A 20,000-nucleotide genomic window follows, 5' to 3' on the forward strand; every position below is an offset into this window, starting at 1 on the left:
AGTTTATCACTTCAGTACAGAACAGAGTAACTTCTTCACAGCACACTGTGTTCTAACACTGAAATACTCAGAAAAAGTTGGTATAAATACATTTATACTCATATTTATGTGTATTGAGAGAACTTCTGTCTGAAATGGATGAAAACGATCACAAAATGTAATAAACTTTAAAGACTTGATAAACATCGAAATAATAATGAACAAAATATCATTAATGGAACAGATCTAACAGTAAAGTTTTACAGTAAAGTTTTACAGTAAAGTTTGGGTCAATTCTTTAAGGTTTTTTTTTATTTTTTTAACAGTTCAAAAAGGTTCCAAAATACCAAAAATTAATCCCAAACACGCATCTGATCACTCTCTCTCCAGCTCAGAGTGGTCACTCAGCTGGACGCTGGTGTTCTCTGAAAGTGACCTTTCCCCTAATTCTCACACTGTCCACCCCCCCTCTCCCACCACCCCCCTCTCCCCCTCCCCTCCCAACAGCTCCGGCACGTTTTCCTCGTCTGAGTGAACAAAGGCTTTCCAGGCAGTGAGAGCTGAAGTCCGGCCGCTGTAGATCTGCTCTGAGTTCCTGAAGCTTTTAGTTTAACTCTTACAGAACGTCGTCATTCAGCGTTAACAATATAAAATCTTCAGCTTTAATTCATGTAAATAGCGACTCTCTTACATCATCCTCAGCAGAAAGAGTTAAAACCAGAGAGGAAGAAGAAACCTGAGTGGGAACCGGCCGACCAATCAGAACGTCCGAATGGAGCTCAGACAGAGTATAAATACCGTATGAGCCTGAGCCTGGGTCAGTACTGCTGGACACACGGCAATCTTCACTGTCTGAGGACAGACAGACGGACAGACAGACGGACAGGAGGACAGACGGAGCAGACAGACAGATCAAGATGAAGCTTCTGAATTTGCTGTTTGTTTTTATCTTCATCTGCTCAGTGATGAGCTTCCCCTACGAGAGGAAATCAGAGAGGAAGGAGAAGAGGGTCCAGTACGCCGCCTGGGACGACGTGAACGTTCTGGCCCACGGTCTCCTGCAGCTTGGTCAGGGGCTGAAGGAACATGTGGACAAGACGAAAGGCCAGATGAGGGACATCTCCGTAAAGCTGAAGGTCTTCAACAGCTCGGTGACCGAGCTGAGCAGACTGAGCCAGCGTCTGCAGGAGGACAGCGAGTTCCTGAAGGCGAAGGCTCAAAGCCTGGAGGAACGTGAGGGTCAGATCCTGAACATCTCCTCTGACCTGCAGGAGAAGGCTGAGGAGCTGCTGAGGGACAGGCAGAAGGTCCATGAGAAGATGAATAAGCTGGAGGAGAAAGTGGACGGTATGATGCAGGGAGAAGGTCTGAACATGGCCGGCGGAAACCACAGCGACGCTCGAATCATTCAGGTACTTTCAGAACTTCTGAGAAATTTACTGACCGTGAGATTTTTTTATGTAAAAGTCATTAAACTAAGGCAATCTTCAGTTAGAGCTTCTGGTTAATGTTTAATGTCAGAGTTTCCACTGCAGGGCATATTTTATAGATAAGTAAATGATAACTGAACAGTAATAATAAGTGTAATAACAGTAATGACTGTGTGTGGAACTGTGTGTCGTGCTGTACGTGCAGCAGATGAGTTGAGCTCGGCCAGACAAAAGAACAGTACATCACCGTCCACTGTGCACGGACACGCTGATGCTCCAAAATTAGCTTAACAGATTTATTTACTGATATTTAATGACTTATAAAATTTTAATGGTATTTCAAAGTGGAGTTTTTTGTTTTTCTTAAACAGAAACTGAACTGAATGTTTTTCTGTCCAACACAAAAAATCTGTTTTCGCTTGTAAAAGTTATATAACAGAACAGAAATGCGCCCCGAGCGAAGTTCAGCCCTCGACCACACAGTCCGCACGACGGTGATCATCAGATCAGTATTATTAGAGTGGAGATTTTTAGCCTTTCAGTTCTTTTCATAGTTAGAAAACTATTTGAAAGCTTCATTTAAAAGCTCTTAATTGTCAGGTCTGACCGCACGACTCTGATCTGATCAGAGTTCAGAACGTTTCACTGATCCAGAGTCAGCGAGAAGCAGCTGCAGCATTTCAGTTTTACAGAAAAGCTAGTCTACACGGTCTAGAAGCTTGTTCACATCTGACAGAGCAGAACCGCTAAACAGAACCAAAAACCAGAACCCAGAAACAAGTTCAACTATTTGATTGAGGAGAACTGATTTCAACATTGATGACCTCTGCTGCGGTCACTCAGAGAAGATCTGCTGGTATAAAAATCTTTCTGAATAAATGAAATGGTCAGCGTTGATCAGCGAGTGTGTGTCTGTGTTTCAGTGGATGCTTGAGGCACAAAATCAGCGAATCGATGAGCTCGTGGAGCGAATCAAACAACAGCAGGACAAACTGGACAAACAAAATATTCGCCTCCGAACTCTTCAGAGCCAGGTGAGTAAACGACCCCGAACACTGACACCGATTAATAACGCTTTAAACAGATCTGATCTCTTTCTGTTATAATAGATATAATATTAACAATATTAATAACTCTAATAAGAGCATAACTAATAGTATTTATATTCTTTGTTATCCACAGATTCAAACGAGAAGCGAGCGCCAGAAAGAGGACGAAACTCAGCAGAATGAAAACGCGGAGCAGCGCGACTCTCCAGTCGGTGAGACTGATTTACATACAGACTCAAATACAGTAATTACAGTAATTGCAGTGCAGCCAGTTCTGATCTGACGTCTGTTCATCCTGATCTGATTTAACTCGTCTGAGTGTCTCTGAGAGTTCATAATAACAGCTCTGAGTGACGGAGCTGATTCAAACACGTTTCTGTCGACTTTTACACATCAAACCTGAGAGTTCACAAAAACAGCACAATCAAAGTCCAGAACGTGGTCAATATGAAATGATTGAAATTTTTCTAGATCGATGTTTCTTCGTTTTTGAAACGTTAAGAGATAAACAGAACAAAGATGATCATCTGTAAGGAGACGTTATTACTGACCTCCTCCTCAGTCCACAAGTCCAGATCGTCAGCAGAGGAGCGCTGCTCTGGGTTAGCCTTAGCGTTAGCGTTAGCATTAGCATGTGTGGATCTGGTTTTTAAATCTGAGCTGGTGATTTGAGTGTTTTTCTGCAAGTAGGTTAAATGTGAACTGCAGCACAATCACATCAGAAGCCATTCTAAAGGCCAGCCTTAGCGTGGAACGGTTCCAGATAGGTGAGGGGTAAATGGTCTCGGCTGATGCTGAGCCGGGTCACAGAAAGGCCTGGGGGTGGGGGGTGTGAGGTGTGTGTGTGTGTGTGTGTGTGTGTGTGATGTCTTGAATCAGATCAGATTTCCTGGCTCAGAGCCAGTGAGACCCCTCTCGGAGCGGGTGGGGGGGGTATTTTTAGTTTGGGATGGTGAACTTTGTACACACTTTCCTGCTGTTTGGACGAAACCCCGGTTTTATTCCGTCACAAGGAAAAAAACACTAATTTTCTCCAGGAATGTGTAACCTTTCCCCCAGATCTGTCACAGCCAGTCTCCCCGCCCCCGAACCCCCGAACAAACACTACTCACACACTCATACACACTCATACACACCCTTACACACTCACATACACTCTCACACACACACACATACACACACACATACACACACACACACACACACACACTTACACTCACACACACTCACACTCATACACACTCATACACACTCATACACACCCTTACACACTCACATACACTCTCGCACATTCCCATACACACTCACACACACACACACACACACCTACACACACACACACACACACACACACACACACCCTCACATAAACATTCACACACTCTCTCACACACACAGTGGTCTGGAGGAGTGTAAAGTGCAGAAAATCCAGATAAATTTCTCAAAATATCTAGTAAAGATTTTTATAATTTATTCCTACATATATATATATATATATATATATATATGTGTGTGTGGTGTGTAGTAAATTATATATACCATATAGATTATACATTGTAGTTTATTTCAGCCTAAACCAAAAACAGACCAGCTCAGATCAGCCAGTGAACACTCAGCGTCCACTCAGCGTCCACACTCTGTGATGTCACAGACTGGCTGCTGTGCACGTGAAGGGTGCATGATGAGGGTGGGGGATTGCTGAGGAATGGGGGGGATGTTGCGGGGGGTTGTTGGGGGGGTTAGGGTGGAATGCCGTTGAAGCTGATTGTGTGTGTGTGTGTGTGTGTATGTTTTGGGAACTGGGGGAAAGGTCATGTTTACACACTCAGAGCCACGAACCCACACAGCTGTAGTAAAAATACAACAGCTGTATTTTAAGATAAACAACAACAAACAACATAAATAGAGCACTTCAAATAATGTGAATAAATCGGAGGCGTTTGTGAGGAACGAAGAGCCCTGCTGGAGTTTAGAGCTTAGAGTTTATACAGTTTAAACTTTTTACAGTTTAGAGTTTTTTCAGTTTAACCTTCTTACAGTTTAGAGTTTTTACAGTTTGTAGTTTTTTAGATTGATGAGATTTTTAGAGTTTAAACTTTTTATAGTTTTAATCTTCTTACAGTTTAGAGTTTTTACAGTTTGTTTTTTAGCTTTTAGATTATTTAGAGTTTAGAGTTTGGAGCTCCAGCTCGGCTTCTGTTGAGTTTAAGGTTCTTCAAATAAGAATCAGTTTCGTTAAAACATAAACATGAACATGAGTATTTAGAACACACACAGTCTGTTTTCTAAAGGAAAATGAGCCCTAACCTTAAAGCGAGTCTTCAATCTTGTGTTTTCAGCACTGAGCTCTGACTGTCATGATCTGTTCCTGAGAGGAGAACGAGCCAATGGAGTTTACACCGTCCAGCCTGCAGACTCGCTGCCCTTCGAGGTGTCCTGTGAAATGACATCAGGTACAAACAGAGCATTAAAATCTGATAGATCAGTCACCAGGTTAACAGACAACCAGCAACAATTAACAAGAAATAAACCACAAATGATGATCACAATCTGTAATTACAACATGATTATTGTTTATTGAAAACCAATAAAGTGAGTGACTCATTCAAAATGAAATGATCATCAAATCTATATAATTATCCTGGAACCTTCATAAACGCACACATGAATAAGATTTGTACTGTAATGTTAGATTTACTCTCATTTTACATGGTTTAAAATGTATATTTTACACACTTATTCAGTTTGAACATGTTTTCATATCTACTCTGTGTGTTCTCTGTTGAAAACAGAGGGTGGGTGGACAGTCATTCAGAGACGGCAGGACGGGTCAGTAGATTTCGACCAGCTGTGGGACGCGTATCAGAGTGGCTTTGGAAGCCTCGACGGTAAGAGCTCACATTCAGTTCTGAACTAATAAATGAACTCTGCATGTGACTCAGACTCACACTCCACGTTTAGCATGCAGCGTGAGTGCGCTGTGAATCATGGGAAACGATTAACTCCTAATGAGGATTGTGAACGTCAGATTAAGATTAGAGGATCATGTCACTCCTGACTGGACAGGTTTGGCTGGACACGCTGGGTTAAAGTCCTGCTCACTAATGGACTTTCAGGATTTCTTCACTCTGAGTGACTTAATCTTCTGGGATTGAATCAGATCATCGGGACTGACCAGCTGAAGGTGTTTGGAAAGGAAACACTGAGTTTAACCTTCACCTCTCTGACTTTTCTCCACAGGTGAGTTCTGGCTCGGCCTGGAAAAAATCTACCATGTGACCAAAGACAAAGACTACTTCCTCAAGATCCAAATGTCCGACTGGAGAGATGACCACCAGACCGTCAAGTACCGTTTCCGTTTGAACGGAGAGGAAAGTGGCTATTCCCTGCGCATCCTGGCACCCTCTGCTGGACACCTGGAAAGTGCCTTGTCCTCAGAGTCCTCCGGTCTGGCCTTCTCCACCCGGGACAAAGATAATGACCAGAAGAATGACCTTAACTGTGCCAAACATCTCTCTGGTAAGCCTTTATTTAATTACTTTATTTTTTATTTATGAATTTTTGTTTGTGCATCAACTACAGCATTTTTTGTTCTTCTACAGGCGGCTGGTGGTTCAGCAACTGTGGGCGATCCAACCTGAATGGCAGATACTTTATCACCGCTCCGCCGAAACAGCGGCACCAGAGGAAACAGGGAGTCTTCTGGAAAACCTGGCGTGGCCGCTACTATCCGCTCAAATCCACCGCCATGATGATCGCGCCTGCCGAAATTGAGAACAAGTGATAAGAAACATTGATTTTTTGTGCCTCAGACCTGTCGAGGCGCTTCTGGTGTCCACTTCACGCCACCTGTCTTGCCAAAAGAATGCATTGGTGCTTAAAGGCTTCTCACGATCTGTAATGACTGTCTTCCAGGTCTCTAATGTGTCTGTTAGAACACTAAGGTCTGAATATGACCGAAGCTCTGAGAAGTCTCAACACCTGAACTCAATCTAATCCTGGGCTTTGTGAAAACTGGCCTGCACTCGTTTATTCAGCCTCACTGAGCCTGAAGTCCAGCAGGTCCAGACGTGTTTTATGGGTGCAGGGCAGCGTCTGGATCAGCTGCGTGTCTGAACAGATCTGTAGGGAGGAGTTTTCTAAAGTGCGTCTCTGAAAGGAGATCTAACCCAAGCCACGCTTTCATGGGTCTGGCAAACGACAGCGGTAAACAAGATTGTTTACAAAATTCTCATCTCTGAACAATGGACCAAACAGACTGAGCCAGTAGAGTTCACTGCAAACGGCATGATTTAAAGGCATCATCCACAAAAACACTCACAGTATTAATTACAGATATTTTAAATATAGAATCCCTGTTGCAGTCTTGATGTAAAAGTATGTAATATAAGCAGATCTTCACTAGAATACAAGTTTATCAGAGACCAGATGGTTTTAATTCCTGTGGAGAGACATTTCTCAGTCACATTGACTGGACTTAATGTTTTACAGCTGTTTCCATTTTTCTTTCAAATTCTGAAATGGTGGTTGTTTTGTTGTTGTTGTTGTTCATGTGTAGAGATAATATTCATCTTTGTATTGCAGCTGTGTTCTTGGCCTTAAATGGCCGTGCTCTAATTATGCTTCTTTATGTCACAAGTTATTGTACAGTTTTGCTTTCTTCTGATTATAATTTATGTTTCAGAGATAAATCATTTTGTTATCATTTTTATATTTGGTCTTAAAATAGACCAATAAAGTATATTTTTTAAAATTCTTCTTTTTGTGTCTCTGAATGTGCTGTTTGCCAAAAGAATTCTTGATTCATGAAACATCAGCAGTGCATATTTAATATAAATGAACAGCTGGGAGTTCCTAAGATTTATTATTATAGTTAAGATCATGCCATCCTCTCTGTCTGTGCCTGAACCTGCACATGCCTCAAAGCCAAAGAGGGAAAATAGTTTCAATAGTTTCATAAAAACGTCTTCATAGATACATCAGTGTCATCATTTCCTCAGCGCTGAGTATCAGATTTTAGAGAAACAGTCGCTTTTCCTTTATTCACTTTTCACTTATAATAAAGACGAATAAACTTACACATGTATTTATCACACAGAGAGATAGACAGGCAGACAGACAAACAGAGAGGCAGATAGACAGAAAGAGACCTAGACAGAGAGATCAAAGAAACTAAACTGAGATTTGCAATTCTTAAGAGTTGAAATGAGAGGCCACACAATTTACTCGTTAGTGAGAGTTCTGGTCTGGACTCGTTAGTGAGAGTTCTGGTTTGGACTCGTTAGTGAGAGTTCTGTTCTGGACTCGTTAGTGAGAATTCTGGTCTGGACTCGTTAGTGAGAGTTCTGGTCTGGACTCGTTAGTGAGAGTTCTGGTTTGGACTCATTAGTGAGAGTTCTGTTCTGGACTCGTTAGTGAGAATTCTGGTCTGGACTCGTTAGTGAGAGTTCTGTTCTGGACTTGTTAGTGAGAGTTCTGTTCTGGACTCGTTAGTGAGAGTTCGGTTTGGACTCGTTAGTGAGAGTTCTGGTCTGGACTCGTCAGTGAGAGTTCTGTTCTGGACTCGTTAGTGAGAGTTCTGTTCTGGACTCGTTAGTGAGAGTTCGGTTTGGACTCGTTAGTGAGAGTTCTGGTCTGGACTCGTTAGTGAGAGTTTGGTTTGGACTCGTTAGTGAGAGTTCTGTTCTGGACTCGTTAGTGAGAGTTCTGGTCTGGACTCGTTAGTGAGAATTCTGGTCTGGACTCGTTAGTGAGAGTTCTGGTCTGGACTCGTTAGTGAGAGTTCTGGTCTGGACTCGTTAGTGAGAGTTCTGTTCTGGACTCGTTAGTGAGAGTTCGGTTTGGACTCGTTAGTGAGAGTTCTGGTCTGGACTCGTTAGTGAGAGTTCTGTTCTGGACTCGTTAGTGAGAGTTCTGTTCTGGACTCGTTAGTGAGAATTCTGGTCTGGACTCGTTAGTGAGAATTCTGGTCTGGACTCGTTAGTGAGAGTTCTGTTCTGGACTCGTTAGTGAGAGTTCTGGTCTGGACTCGTTAGTGAGAGTTCTGTTCTGGACTCGTTAGTGAGAGTTCTGGTCTGGACTCGTTAGTGAGAGTTCTGTTCTGGACTCGTTAGTGAGAATTCTGGTCTGGACTCGTTAGTGAGAGTTCTGTTCTGGACTCGTTAGTGAGAGTTCTGGTCTGGACTCGTTAGTGAGAGTTCTGGTCTGGACTCGTTACTGAGTCTCTCAGAGCTGCTCTGAGTTTGTAGATTAAAATCTTCTGTGTCTTTCAAGTTGAAGACAAAGTTCTGGCAGACAAACTCAAACACACGTGTGTTTCCCTGATTGGCTTACACAGCTTACACACACTGCATCCATCACTGTCCATCAGCATCCAGTCCAGCCGATCTTTCTCACCTTCAGGAAATCTGATTACTCGCCTAGCGTCTACCTCACCGCCCTCCTCACTCAGATCTCTCTGATCTCTGTTTAACCTAGTCTGAGAAATAAATTATGAACAACCAACACACAAGATCTGTGTGTGTGGAGAGTGTGGTGTGTGTGTGTGATTGATGCGAATGTGTGTGACTGTTGTGTGTATTGTGTAATGTGATTTTTGATGTGTGTGATATGTGATGAGTGTGATGTGTAATGTGTGATATTTGGTGTGCAGGATGTGTGTGTTGTGTATGTAATGTGTGTGATGTGTGATGTATGTGTGTCATTTGTTGTATTTGATGTGTGTGTGATGTGTTGAGAGTGCGATGTGTGTGTGTGTGTGTGTGTGTGTGTGTGTGTGTGTGTGTGTGTGTGTGTGTGTGTGCTTCAGCAGAACAAGACATTCTGGACAATTGTACACTTCCAACTTCATGGGAACAGTTTGATGCGTCAGTTAGATGTTTATATTATCACTCACCTTATCACAGCACTGCATGACACATTCTGTTTGATGCAAATTAAATAAATAAATACATAAATAAATAAACAAAGGCAAGTCATTTGTGTAACATCAGTGGTCGTCTCACAGACACGCTGCTGGATTCTATTAAATTGATCACTTTAAATCTGAAATTATGATGTATAACTGTGAAATGAATGTCTAAAATTATAAAAAGAATCTGTGTTTAAAGTAAAAGAATGAAATGAAACAACATATTTTTATTTTGCATCCACAAATATACATTTTATCTGTAAACAATTGCAAGTTACTTTACTTTAAACTGATTGTAAAATGAAAATTATTTTTTGCTAGAGTTGCTTTAGTGAGGGCAACATACTTTTACAGGGTCAAAGCGCCCCCTTGTGTACAACCAACTTATTGCAATTACATTGCTAGAGTTTTGCTTTGTGTCTTTTTTTTATTATTTTGTTCAGTAGTGGTCATCATGACTCTCGCCTGCTGATTGCTGGAACCTTCTGGGAACCTGGAAAACTGGACCCCCTGTTTGAGAGCTCAACCCCCAACCCCCTCACCCCCCAGCAGCAGAGCCTCCAGCTTTCAGTGTAAAATTCCCCTTTTCTTTAAAAAAATCTTTTCTGATTTGTAACTTTACTGTGTTGACTCTTTGGTTTTACACCTCTTACGTCGAGGTTGTAACAACATAAAAGGTTTGGAATTAAACTGTAAAACACACAAATATTAGATGGCTAAAAATGACAGAAATTCTAATTAGTTACTTATAACAGCTGAAAAGTAACATTAATACTAACACTACTGCTACTATTACTACTACTACCAATAATAATAATAATAATAATAATAATAATAATAATAATAAAAGTAATACATTATAGTTATGTAGCACTCTTTCATGGTAACATCATCTCAAGATGCATCAGAAAATAAAATAAAGATTATACAACAAACATTAAACATACTTAATTAGAAAACATGAATAAAAAAAATAAAATAGTAAAATTAAACAAAATACAAATAAAATACTACAAAAAATAACGAGTTAAATAATAAACACATGTCCATAAAAGAGAAATCTTCCTAAAAAAGCACAGAAACCCACAGAACACAAAATAGAACATGCATGGAACCTCCAGCAGGTTAGACCCAGACCTGGAACTGTAGCGTGAATCTGAGGAAGAAGGAGATCCTGGAGCTTAAACACTAAACATTTACACACTAAACACTTATTAACCTACAGTAAGATTTTAAAGTGAGTAGCTGCTGCGAGACTCTGAGTGATAAATTACAGGTCTCGGTTCTGAACACACTGTAATCTCTGAACACTCTGAACACTGTCCAGCCAAACTGGAATTACAGTAATCTGACCAGCAGAATCAGCCGAGATTTCATACGTGGCAGAAAGAGGTTTTAGAAATACGAGTAATACAGGACTCAGTAGTGGACAGTCCACTTTACTCAGATTTTATTTCGCATAACGGCCGCGATATCCCATGAGATTTTACATTAATATTGTGTCGTGTCAACATGAATCACCTCGCATTTCATGCTGTTCAGTGTTTAGAACTTTCTAGACGTCCAGTCTTGTGTGTCCTGCAGGCAGCCAGAGATAAAGCTGTGAATCTGCATTACAAATCAGTTTTGTCAGCAAAAAGATGTAAAGATCTCATGTTTGTGAAAAAAAATGACCCATAGGAAACATATAAACAAGAAACAGAACAGGGCCCAATACTGACCCTGGGGTACACCTAAAGTAATAGCACTAAAAGGTGCTGAATGTCCACCCAAAATATACATTCCTTATGCATGACCCTGTTTTGTACAGTGGCTGAAATCTCTGTGTCCTGCATGCAAAGAATGACACAGTCAGCAGTTCTGAAAGCTGCAATCAAGCACAGTAAAATGAGCAGGAGGAGAACAAGAATCAGCTGCAAGAGATCATTTCTACCTTAACAAGCTCTGTGAAACATGTAATATCCAGACTGCAAATCTTCGTGTAGCTGCATTCCATGTCTGCACATTCATTGTTTGCATATATCATTCATTATACATTACATATTTTAATACATAATATTGTTTTGTAATGTTATATTAATGTAACATTATGTAAATAGTATTTCCTAAAACATTATTAATTACTTGTCATTGAGGCTGACAGCAGTTTATTCTCTGTTACTTTTTTTTCTCTAAAACTTCAGAATCACCACCTAAAGTCAAATGACTACATCAGTGTTTATTATCAAATAAAAACACAGTAACAGTGACATTCTGATTGGCTCTTGGGGGATGTTTGAATTTTGGAACAAATAAACATCAACAAACAAATAATGCTCAGTTAAATCATCCTGGAAAGATCAATTAGATCCTCAACCAGCAGATCTTATTTAAACAGGTACAGCATTTTTTTTCAGCCTGTGGGCTGCGGCCCCCCAGTGGGCTGCGGCGGTACTGCTACTTTTTTTAACTGCAAAAATTAGTAACAATATAGACACTTAACCATGTTTATACTGAGCTCATTGGCTGTTCTGGCAGAAGGTTCCTGACTTCGATTTATATTTTCAGAGCAAGAAAAACAGAAACAAAGAAAATACAGCAGCTATGAGCTTCACCTGCATCAGAACGGAGCCTGAGTAACTGCGGTTCTGCGCTGTATTTTCAGAGTCTTTACAAACAAAACTTTAAAACTCAGCAGTTTACACCAGAACTCAGACCAAACACAGTGAATATGAATCTAAATACAGTGAATATTAAATTCATACTCACTGTTCATATTCACTTTTTTAGATTCATGTTCGTGTGTTTAGGTTAATGTTTGCTGTTTTTAGATTTATACCCATATGGAAAAATATATAGACATATATTCTTATAAAATTAAATTATATTTCAAATGCACTGCAATCCAACTAGCCAAAATCCTGTCTGATGCTCTTCACTGTCTGATACCTTTAGAAATGAGTTTGTGTTCCAGTATCTTCATTTTAAATCTGATCAGATGATCCTTTATCAAGACAGAAGTGAGTGTTGTGGGTATTGATACTCTGTGAAAATGCAGTTATGATCTGATATCTTGTTTATGTGAAATACATTGTTTGTGATATGTTTTTTTTATATGGGTAAATATGTCATTTAAGATTTGATTGTGCAGATTTATCAGGTGTGAAACCATTAAAGAGCAGAAAACCACAGAAAGAGTAACTGAACGATGATCAAAATTTATGACATCAATCATCAATTTACATCACTTACAATCATGACATCTAGAGTCCGTCTGTGCTGACATGCTGTGAGAGTGGAATACAGCACAATTAATGAAACATAATTAAAATTAATTCTGCTTTTCAGTTGATCAGAAGGAAAGACTTCTGTCTCTATGGTAACGACCCCAAGACCCTGAGTTCACACACCTCCAAAATCACAACATCGGGAATGTTACAACACGCGTGAAATGCTAACAGTGTCACTGTGAACGTTCTGATGAACGTTTCTTGACGCCATTTGTTCGTTCCACACTATCATCGCCTCCACCTGCTCAGAACCCACCGTTCTCCAGATGGTGTTTCAGTGAAGATGGATATGATGTATTTGTTTATTTAATTAGTAATTGTCTATGTAAATAAGTAATAAATGCAGTGAAACACATCTTTAAGTTGTTTTTTTTTCATTTTTATAATTTGTTTGCATGTAAATTTAAAGTGGTGCATTTTGTTTGTATTTTCAGACTAAAGGTGGCGCTGTTGTTTTGTGGAAACTGTTTTAAGCTGTGAGGAACTTTGTGCCAAGCCTGTAACTTCAGGTTCTCCTCCAGCATTCCTTCCTCAGCCCTTAAAGCACAGCACTAATCCCGGTGCTGTATTTTTAACTGAGGTCAGAAAGAACAGCAATGAGATTAGACAGTGGGGGGGTGGGGGGTTAAATCCTCCATCATGCCTCTGATCTGCTCTCTGGACCAAATGCAGTCACTTTTGCTTTATCTCCTGTGGAACGACTGCTGATGTTCTCTAACTGGGAGCCTCAAATCTGCTTCTTTTCTTTTGGCTATAATCTAATTTTCCGCTCGAATTGAACATGGGACAAATTTTACAGGAGCACTTTCAGACTCGGAGAGCTTTTTTCTGATTAGCGGGAATTAGTGGATGGACATTTTAAGCCACTTCCACCTTCTCACTGTGGAAGTGCAATAATGAACCAACCGAGGAGACAATTAAAAAAGCTGAAAAAGAGGCGCTCGAGCCTTTTCGCCAGTCTGAAACTCAACGACAGCTTCTCACAGAGCATAGATGAAAAGGACAGTGCATTTCCTTTCTCACAGGACAGCTTGGTTAAACCTTGGACATCGATGGACAACCTGGACAGTCCAGCACCCAAAGCAGACGACTCCAAAATTAAAAATAAAGAGAAGAAAGGTAACGACAAAGAAGCACAGAGGGTTCCACACAGACACTCCAGTATGATAAACCTGAACGTAGGCGGAAAAGTCTTCAATCTTCCCAAACATCTGGCTATCAAATATCCCAAATCCAGAATAGGCTCTTTAGCCCTCTGCACAGATCCCGTCAAACAGCTAACGCTCTGCGACGATTACTGCGTCATCACTAACGAGTTTTTCTTTGATCGAGATCCTACGTTTTTCCACTACATCTTCCACTTTTACTACAGCAATGTGCTCTGGGTCATGGAGAGCCTGTGCCCCATCAACTTTGAAGAGGAGATGAAGTTTTGGGGTTTACACTTGCGGGACACGCCTCGCTGCTGCCGAATTCTCTACGAGGAAAAAGCCGACGAAATTCGAGACCAGCTGAAGGTCAACAGGGAACTCATGGCTGAAATTGAGCCCATTCACAACGAAGAGGGCTTCAAGACCATGTTTTTGGGCGGATTTCGGAAGACCCTCTGGGATCTGATGGAAAACCCGTATTCCTCAGTGGCTGCCAAAGCTTTCGCTGTTTTTTCCAGCCTCTTCGTCCTCATCTCCATTGTGGCCATGACTCTGAACACAGTGGGTGAACTGAAAAATTATAAAATGTACGGAAGGACGTACATGGAGTACATAGAGATCGTCTCGATACTCTTCTTCACTTTTGAATATTTCCTTCGTCTGCTGACCACTTGTGACGTAAAGCATTTCCTGAAAAGCGCCCTGAACTTCGTAGACTTGGTGGCGGTCATGCCTTATTTCATACAGCTGATGTTTGAGACTTTCGCTGACCAGGAAGACCTCAACGTTCAGGACGACCTCAAGGCGATGGCGAGAGTGAGCAAGGTCAGCAAAGTGCTAAAAGTGGTCAAACTGATGAGAATTTTTCGCATTCTTAAATTAGCAAGACACTCCACGGGAATGCGAGCGTTCGGCTTCACGCTGCGTCAGTGCTTCGAGCAGGTCTGCTGTTTATTCCTCTTCATCATCATGGGCATCTTCACCTTCTCCGCTCTGATGTACTCCGTTGAGCAGGACGTGGAGGGATCGCCGTTCAGCAGCATTCCTGACACCTGGTGGTGGGCTGCAGTGAGTGTAAACCACACACACACACACACATGCACACACACACATGCACACACACACACACACACACACACACACACGGTCCTTCAGGCTCATTTAAGTATCACATCATTATGTTTTCATTTCACTGCCTGCTCCACTTGTTTATTTATTTATTTATTTATTTATTTTATTTATTTATTTTTTTTTAATTTACTCTACTGTTTGTGTACAGTTTTCAATTTTCAGCTGGGTATTTATTGATTTTTGTGGCTCTTTTTGTCCCCACTAGTTTTGCATATTAGTGTTTATTCTCTAACAGCTGTGTTTAATCTACTATAATCTCTTTAATAACTTGTCTGAAATCATTTGGGTTAAAATGTTAGGAAATGTTTAATCATAAAGTGGGCACAACCAACAGGCTCTAGGCTCTAATTCCTTGTTTTCCGCAGGTGAGCATCTCCACTGTGGGTTATGGAGACGTGGTGCCCATCTCGTATTCCGGGCGAGTGGTAGCGTTCGGCTGCATTTCGTTTGGAATTATTCTGAACGGGATGCCGATCTCAATCCTCTTCAACAAATTCTCTGACTACTACGCCAAGCTGAAAGCTCAGGAGTACACAAACACCAAAGTGCAGCGCAGTCTGCAGCTCAGGAAACGTCTAAGGAGAAAATTTGAGACATGCTTTGAACCCCCCGACGAAGAGCCCACCGAGGAAATTCACCAAAACCCACAAAATCACCGCTGAACGTCCAAGCTGAGGATGAAACGCCTGAAATTAATACATGAACAACCAGTTAATGAAAGAATGCTTTGATCAGTCCAGCTCAGTGTGATTTAGATAGAACTGAGACGGACAGACAGACGGACTTTATCTGGACACTCTTTTCACTCACAGCCCGTTTAACATTTGGAGCCTGTGAGACGTTAACGGAGCGCTGAAGGTGCAGATAAAGGATAAAGGAAGTTAAGCAATCAGCTTTAAGTCAGCCTTCAAATAGCGCAGATTAGCAGGGCGGCTAACTGTCCTGATGCTTCTGTTTATAGCTGTGAGGAGTCACTCGAGATCAACTGCTGTAAAACATTCAGTAAATTATGAAAAAGATTAAATAAAAAACTTTATTGTCAGACTTTGAGTTCTTCAGAGGGAGCATTACTGATTTTATTTTAACTAATATTTTCAGGTTATAAGTGATCATATTATCTATCCTGTCATTTAAATCAGAAGAGAAAAGCTGTGGAGATTTTAGCACTTAATATGAAAACTGTTCATTATAAATTATAAATTAGACGATTACCTGAACTTAAACTGGATGTTTTCAACACACACCCACACTCACACACACACACACTCACACACACACTACACACTACACACACACACACTTACACTCACACACACACACTCACACACACACACACTCACACACACACTACACACTACACACACACACACTTACACTCACACACACACACACAGACACACACACACTCACACACACACACACTCACACACACACTACACACTACACACACACACACTTACACTCACACACACACACACTCACACACACACTACACACTACACACACACACACTTACACTCACACACACACACTCACACACACACTACACACACACACACTTACACTCACACACACACACTCACACACACACACACTCACACACACACACACTCACACACACTACACACTACACACACACACACTTACACTCACACACACACACACTCACACACACACTACACACTACACACACACACACTTACACTCACACACACACACTCACACACACACACACTCACACACACACTACACACTACACACACACACACACTTACACTCACACACACACACACAGACACACACTCACACACACACTACACACTACACACACACACACTTACACTCACACACACACACACTCACACACCCACACTCACACACACACACTCACACACACACTACACACTACACACACACACACACTCACACACACACACACTCACACACACACTACACACTACACACACACACACACTCACACACACACACACTCACACACACACTACACACTACACACACACACACACTCACACACACACACTCACACACACACACACACTCACACACACACTACACACTACACACACACACACTTACACTCACACACACACACACACACGCACACACACACACACTTACACTCACACACACTCACACACACACTACACACACACACACTTACACTCACACACACACACACACACACACTAACACTCACACACACACACACACACACTACACACTACACACACACACACTTACACTCACACACACACACTCACACACACACTACACACACACACACTTACACTCACACACACACACACACACACACACACATGCTATATACACACTATACACACACCACATACACTACACATCTATGGTGAGCTCAGGTAGCTGATGTTCTACGGTGAGTAGCTGATGTTCTATGGTGAGTAGTTGAGGTTCTATGGTGAGTAGATAATGTTCTATGGTGAGTGGTTGATGTTCTATGGTGAGTAGATAATGTTCTATGATGAGTAGATGATGTTCTATGGTGAGTAGCTGAAGTTCTATGGTGAGTAAATGATGTTCTATGGTGTGCAGTTGATGTTCTATGGTGAGTAAGTGATGTTCTATGGTGAGTAGCTGATGTTCTACGGTGAGTAGCTGATGTTCTATGGTGAGTAGTTGAGGTTCTATGGTGAGTAGATAATGAGCCACAAACACAGTTTACAACACACACACACACACAAAACACACGCACACGCACACACACACACACATGCTATATACACACTATACACACACAAACCACACATGCTACACACACAGTAAACACACACACACACACACACACCACATACACTACACAGACACGAAACACACCAAACACACACACATCTATGGTGAGCTGGGGTAGCTGAAGTTCTATGGTGAGTAGCCGATGTTCTATGATGAGTAGCTGATGTTCTATGGTGAGTAGCTGACGTTCTATGGTGAGTAGCTGATGTTCTATGGTGAGTAGCTGATGTTCTATGATGAGTAGCTGATGTTCTATGGTGAGTAGCTGATGTTCTATGATGAGTAGCTGATGTTCTATGGTGAGTAGCTGATGTTCTATGGTGAGTAGTTGATGTTCTATGGTGAGTAGTTGACTAGACTGGACCTCCACTGGCGGAATACCTCAGTCCTGGTGGCGTTGATTGATGGCCCCAGTGTGCTGAAGGCCTTCACCGCTGTGGTCAGGATGGTTGCAGGTCTTCTGGGATGTGAGCCACAAACACAGTCATCAGCGTCCTGCAGATCAAGGACCTGCGCTGCTGAGACCTTGGCTGGAGTCTCCGGATACTTAAAAGGGTTCCACGTAGCCTGAAGTCCGGAGTGATCCAGCTCACCACGGAGAAGCTCTGAGACACAAAACAGGAAGATGTTAAAGAGTTCAGCTGCCAACACACATTGACCTCACCTGCTGGGACATTAAAGGGCACTGCCCCACCCCCTCCCCCCCCAAAGGTCACACAGACCACCATCACACCATGCAACTGTGACAGGATGTGCACAGGTTTCCCTGAGCACTCACACACCATACACACACCACACACACTATACCAACACACTAAACACACACAAACAATACATGCACACACTATACACACACTATACACACACAATACACACACACACAATACACACACTGTACACACACAATACACACACACAATACACACACTGTACACACACTAAACACACACAAACAATACATGCACACACTATACACACACAATACACACACTGTACACACACAAACAATACATGCACACACTATACACACACTATATACACACACTACACACACAAACAATACATGCAAACACTATACACACACTATACACACACAATACACACACTGTACACACACAAACAATACATGCACACACTATACACACACAATAAACACACAATACACACACTGTACACACACAAACAATACATGCACACAATATACACACACTATACACACACTATACACACACTGTACACACACACTATACCAACACACTAAACACACCCAAACAATACATGCACACAATATACACACACTATACACACACATTATATACATACACTATGCACACAACATACACACACATTATATGCACACACCATACACACATTACACACTATACCAACACACAATACATGCACTCACTATACACATCATACACACACACTCTACACACACACCATATACACATCATGCACACACACTCTACACACACACCATACTCACTACACATACACTAAACAAACACACTATGCACATGCACTACACACACACATCATACCAACACACTATACACACACATACATACACACTATGCAAAGACACACACACACACACAATATATACTCACACACTAGGGCAGGTTCATTTATACAGCACCTTCCATTCACTGCAGTCATTCACAGTGTTTTACAAATGAGAAAACACAGAGTCAGAAAATACAGAGTTGTTTACAAAGTAAAGGAGAAAAGAAAAATGTAATGGAATATGATGGAGAATATTAAAGTATGATTTAAACAACAAAACCTAAAAGAGAAAAATCATTACATTAAAAATCAAATTACAATTAAATTAGGACAATTAAAAATCAAATTAAAATTGAAGCTGAAATGATGATAATAGAGCGGTGTTAGAGGAGAGAAGAGCAGTAGAGCTAACAGTGTTTAAACTGAGCTGAAAGCTGCTCTGCTCTGCTCTGTCCAGTGTTGGGGCTCTTCTAATGCTCTCTGTCCACTGGGTCCATTTAAGAGCAGCATAGTATCTAAATGCTGCTTCTCCATGTTTAGTCTTCACCTTCAGCAGGACTGACTGACCAGTTCCTAATGATCTGAGAGTTCTGCTCGGCTCATATCGCTGCAGCAGATCAGATAAATACGCTGCTCCTGACCAATAAGACATTTATAGAGCAGTAACAGCACCTTTGTTTGGGGAGAGAGCCAAGTAGATCTATCATCTCCATAGCTGTGGTAGGATCTCTCATTGTCCTGTAGTATTTGGCCAAGAGGCAGCATGTGGTCCAAGAACTGAACCC

General features: G+C 41.5%; 2 protein-coding genes across 2 annotated transcripts; both read left to right on the top strand.

Moving 5' to 3' along the window:
* Positions 1–786: 786 nt before the first annotated feature.
* Positions 787–7,216, top strand: angptl4 (angiopoietin-like 4). The gene is made up of 7 exons (XM_036556102.1): positions 787–1,391; positions 2,333–2,443; positions 2,592–2,670; positions 4,798–4,911; positions 5,251–5,346; positions 5,699–5,977; positions 6,061–7,216. The coding sequence occupies exons 1-7, from the start codon at positions 897–899 to the stop codon at positions 6,240–6,242; spliced, it is 1,356 nt and encodes a 451-aa protein (XP_036411995.1). The 5' UTR covers positions 787–896; the 3' UTR covers positions 6,243–7,216.
* Positions 7,217–13,533: 6,317 nt separating this feature from the next.
* si:rp71-39b20.4 (potassium voltage-gated channel subfamily V member 2) lies at positions 13,534–15,581 on the top strand. The gene is made up of 2 exons (XM_036556067.1): positions 13,534–14,856; positions 15,285–15,581. The coding sequence occupies exons 1-2, from the start codon at positions 13,534–13,536 to the stop codon at positions 15,579–15,581; spliced, it is 1,620 nt and encodes a 539-aa protein (XP_036411960.1).
* Positions 15,582–20,000: the final 4,419 nt, after the last annotated feature.

Source organism: Colossoma macropomum, unplaced genomic scaffold, assembly GCF_904425465.1.
Source record: "Colossoma macropomum unplaced genomic scaffold, Colossoma_macropomum, whole genome shotgun sequence".
Lineage (NCBI taxonomy): Eukaryota > Metazoa > Chordata > Actinopteri > Characiformes > Serrasalmidae > Colossoma > Colossoma macropomum.

Excerpts from the sequence above, each read along its gene's own strand:
- angptl4 (XM_036556102.1), top strand. The coding sequence starts at position 897 with ATGAAGCTTCTGAATTTGCTGTTTGTTTTTATCTTCATCTGCTCAGTG. Across the intron at positions 2,671-4,797 it reads GCAGCGCGACTCTCCAGTCG|CACTGAGCTCTGACTGTCAT; the intron begins GTGAGACTGATT and ends TTGTGTTTTCAG. Across the intron at positions 5,347-5,698 it reads TGGCTTTGGAAGCCTCGACG|GTGAGTTCTGGCTCGGCCTG; the intron begins GTAAGAGCTCAC and ends TTTTCTCCACAG.
- si:rp71-39b20.4 (XM_036556067.1), top strand. The coding sequence starts at position 13,534 with ATGAACCAACCGAGGAGACAATTAAAAAAGCTGAAAAAGAGGCGCTCG. Across the intron at positions 14,857-15,284 it reads ACACCTGGTGGTGGGCTGCA|GTGAGCATCTCCACTGTGGG; the intron begins GTGAGTGTAAAC and ends TGTTTTCCGCAG.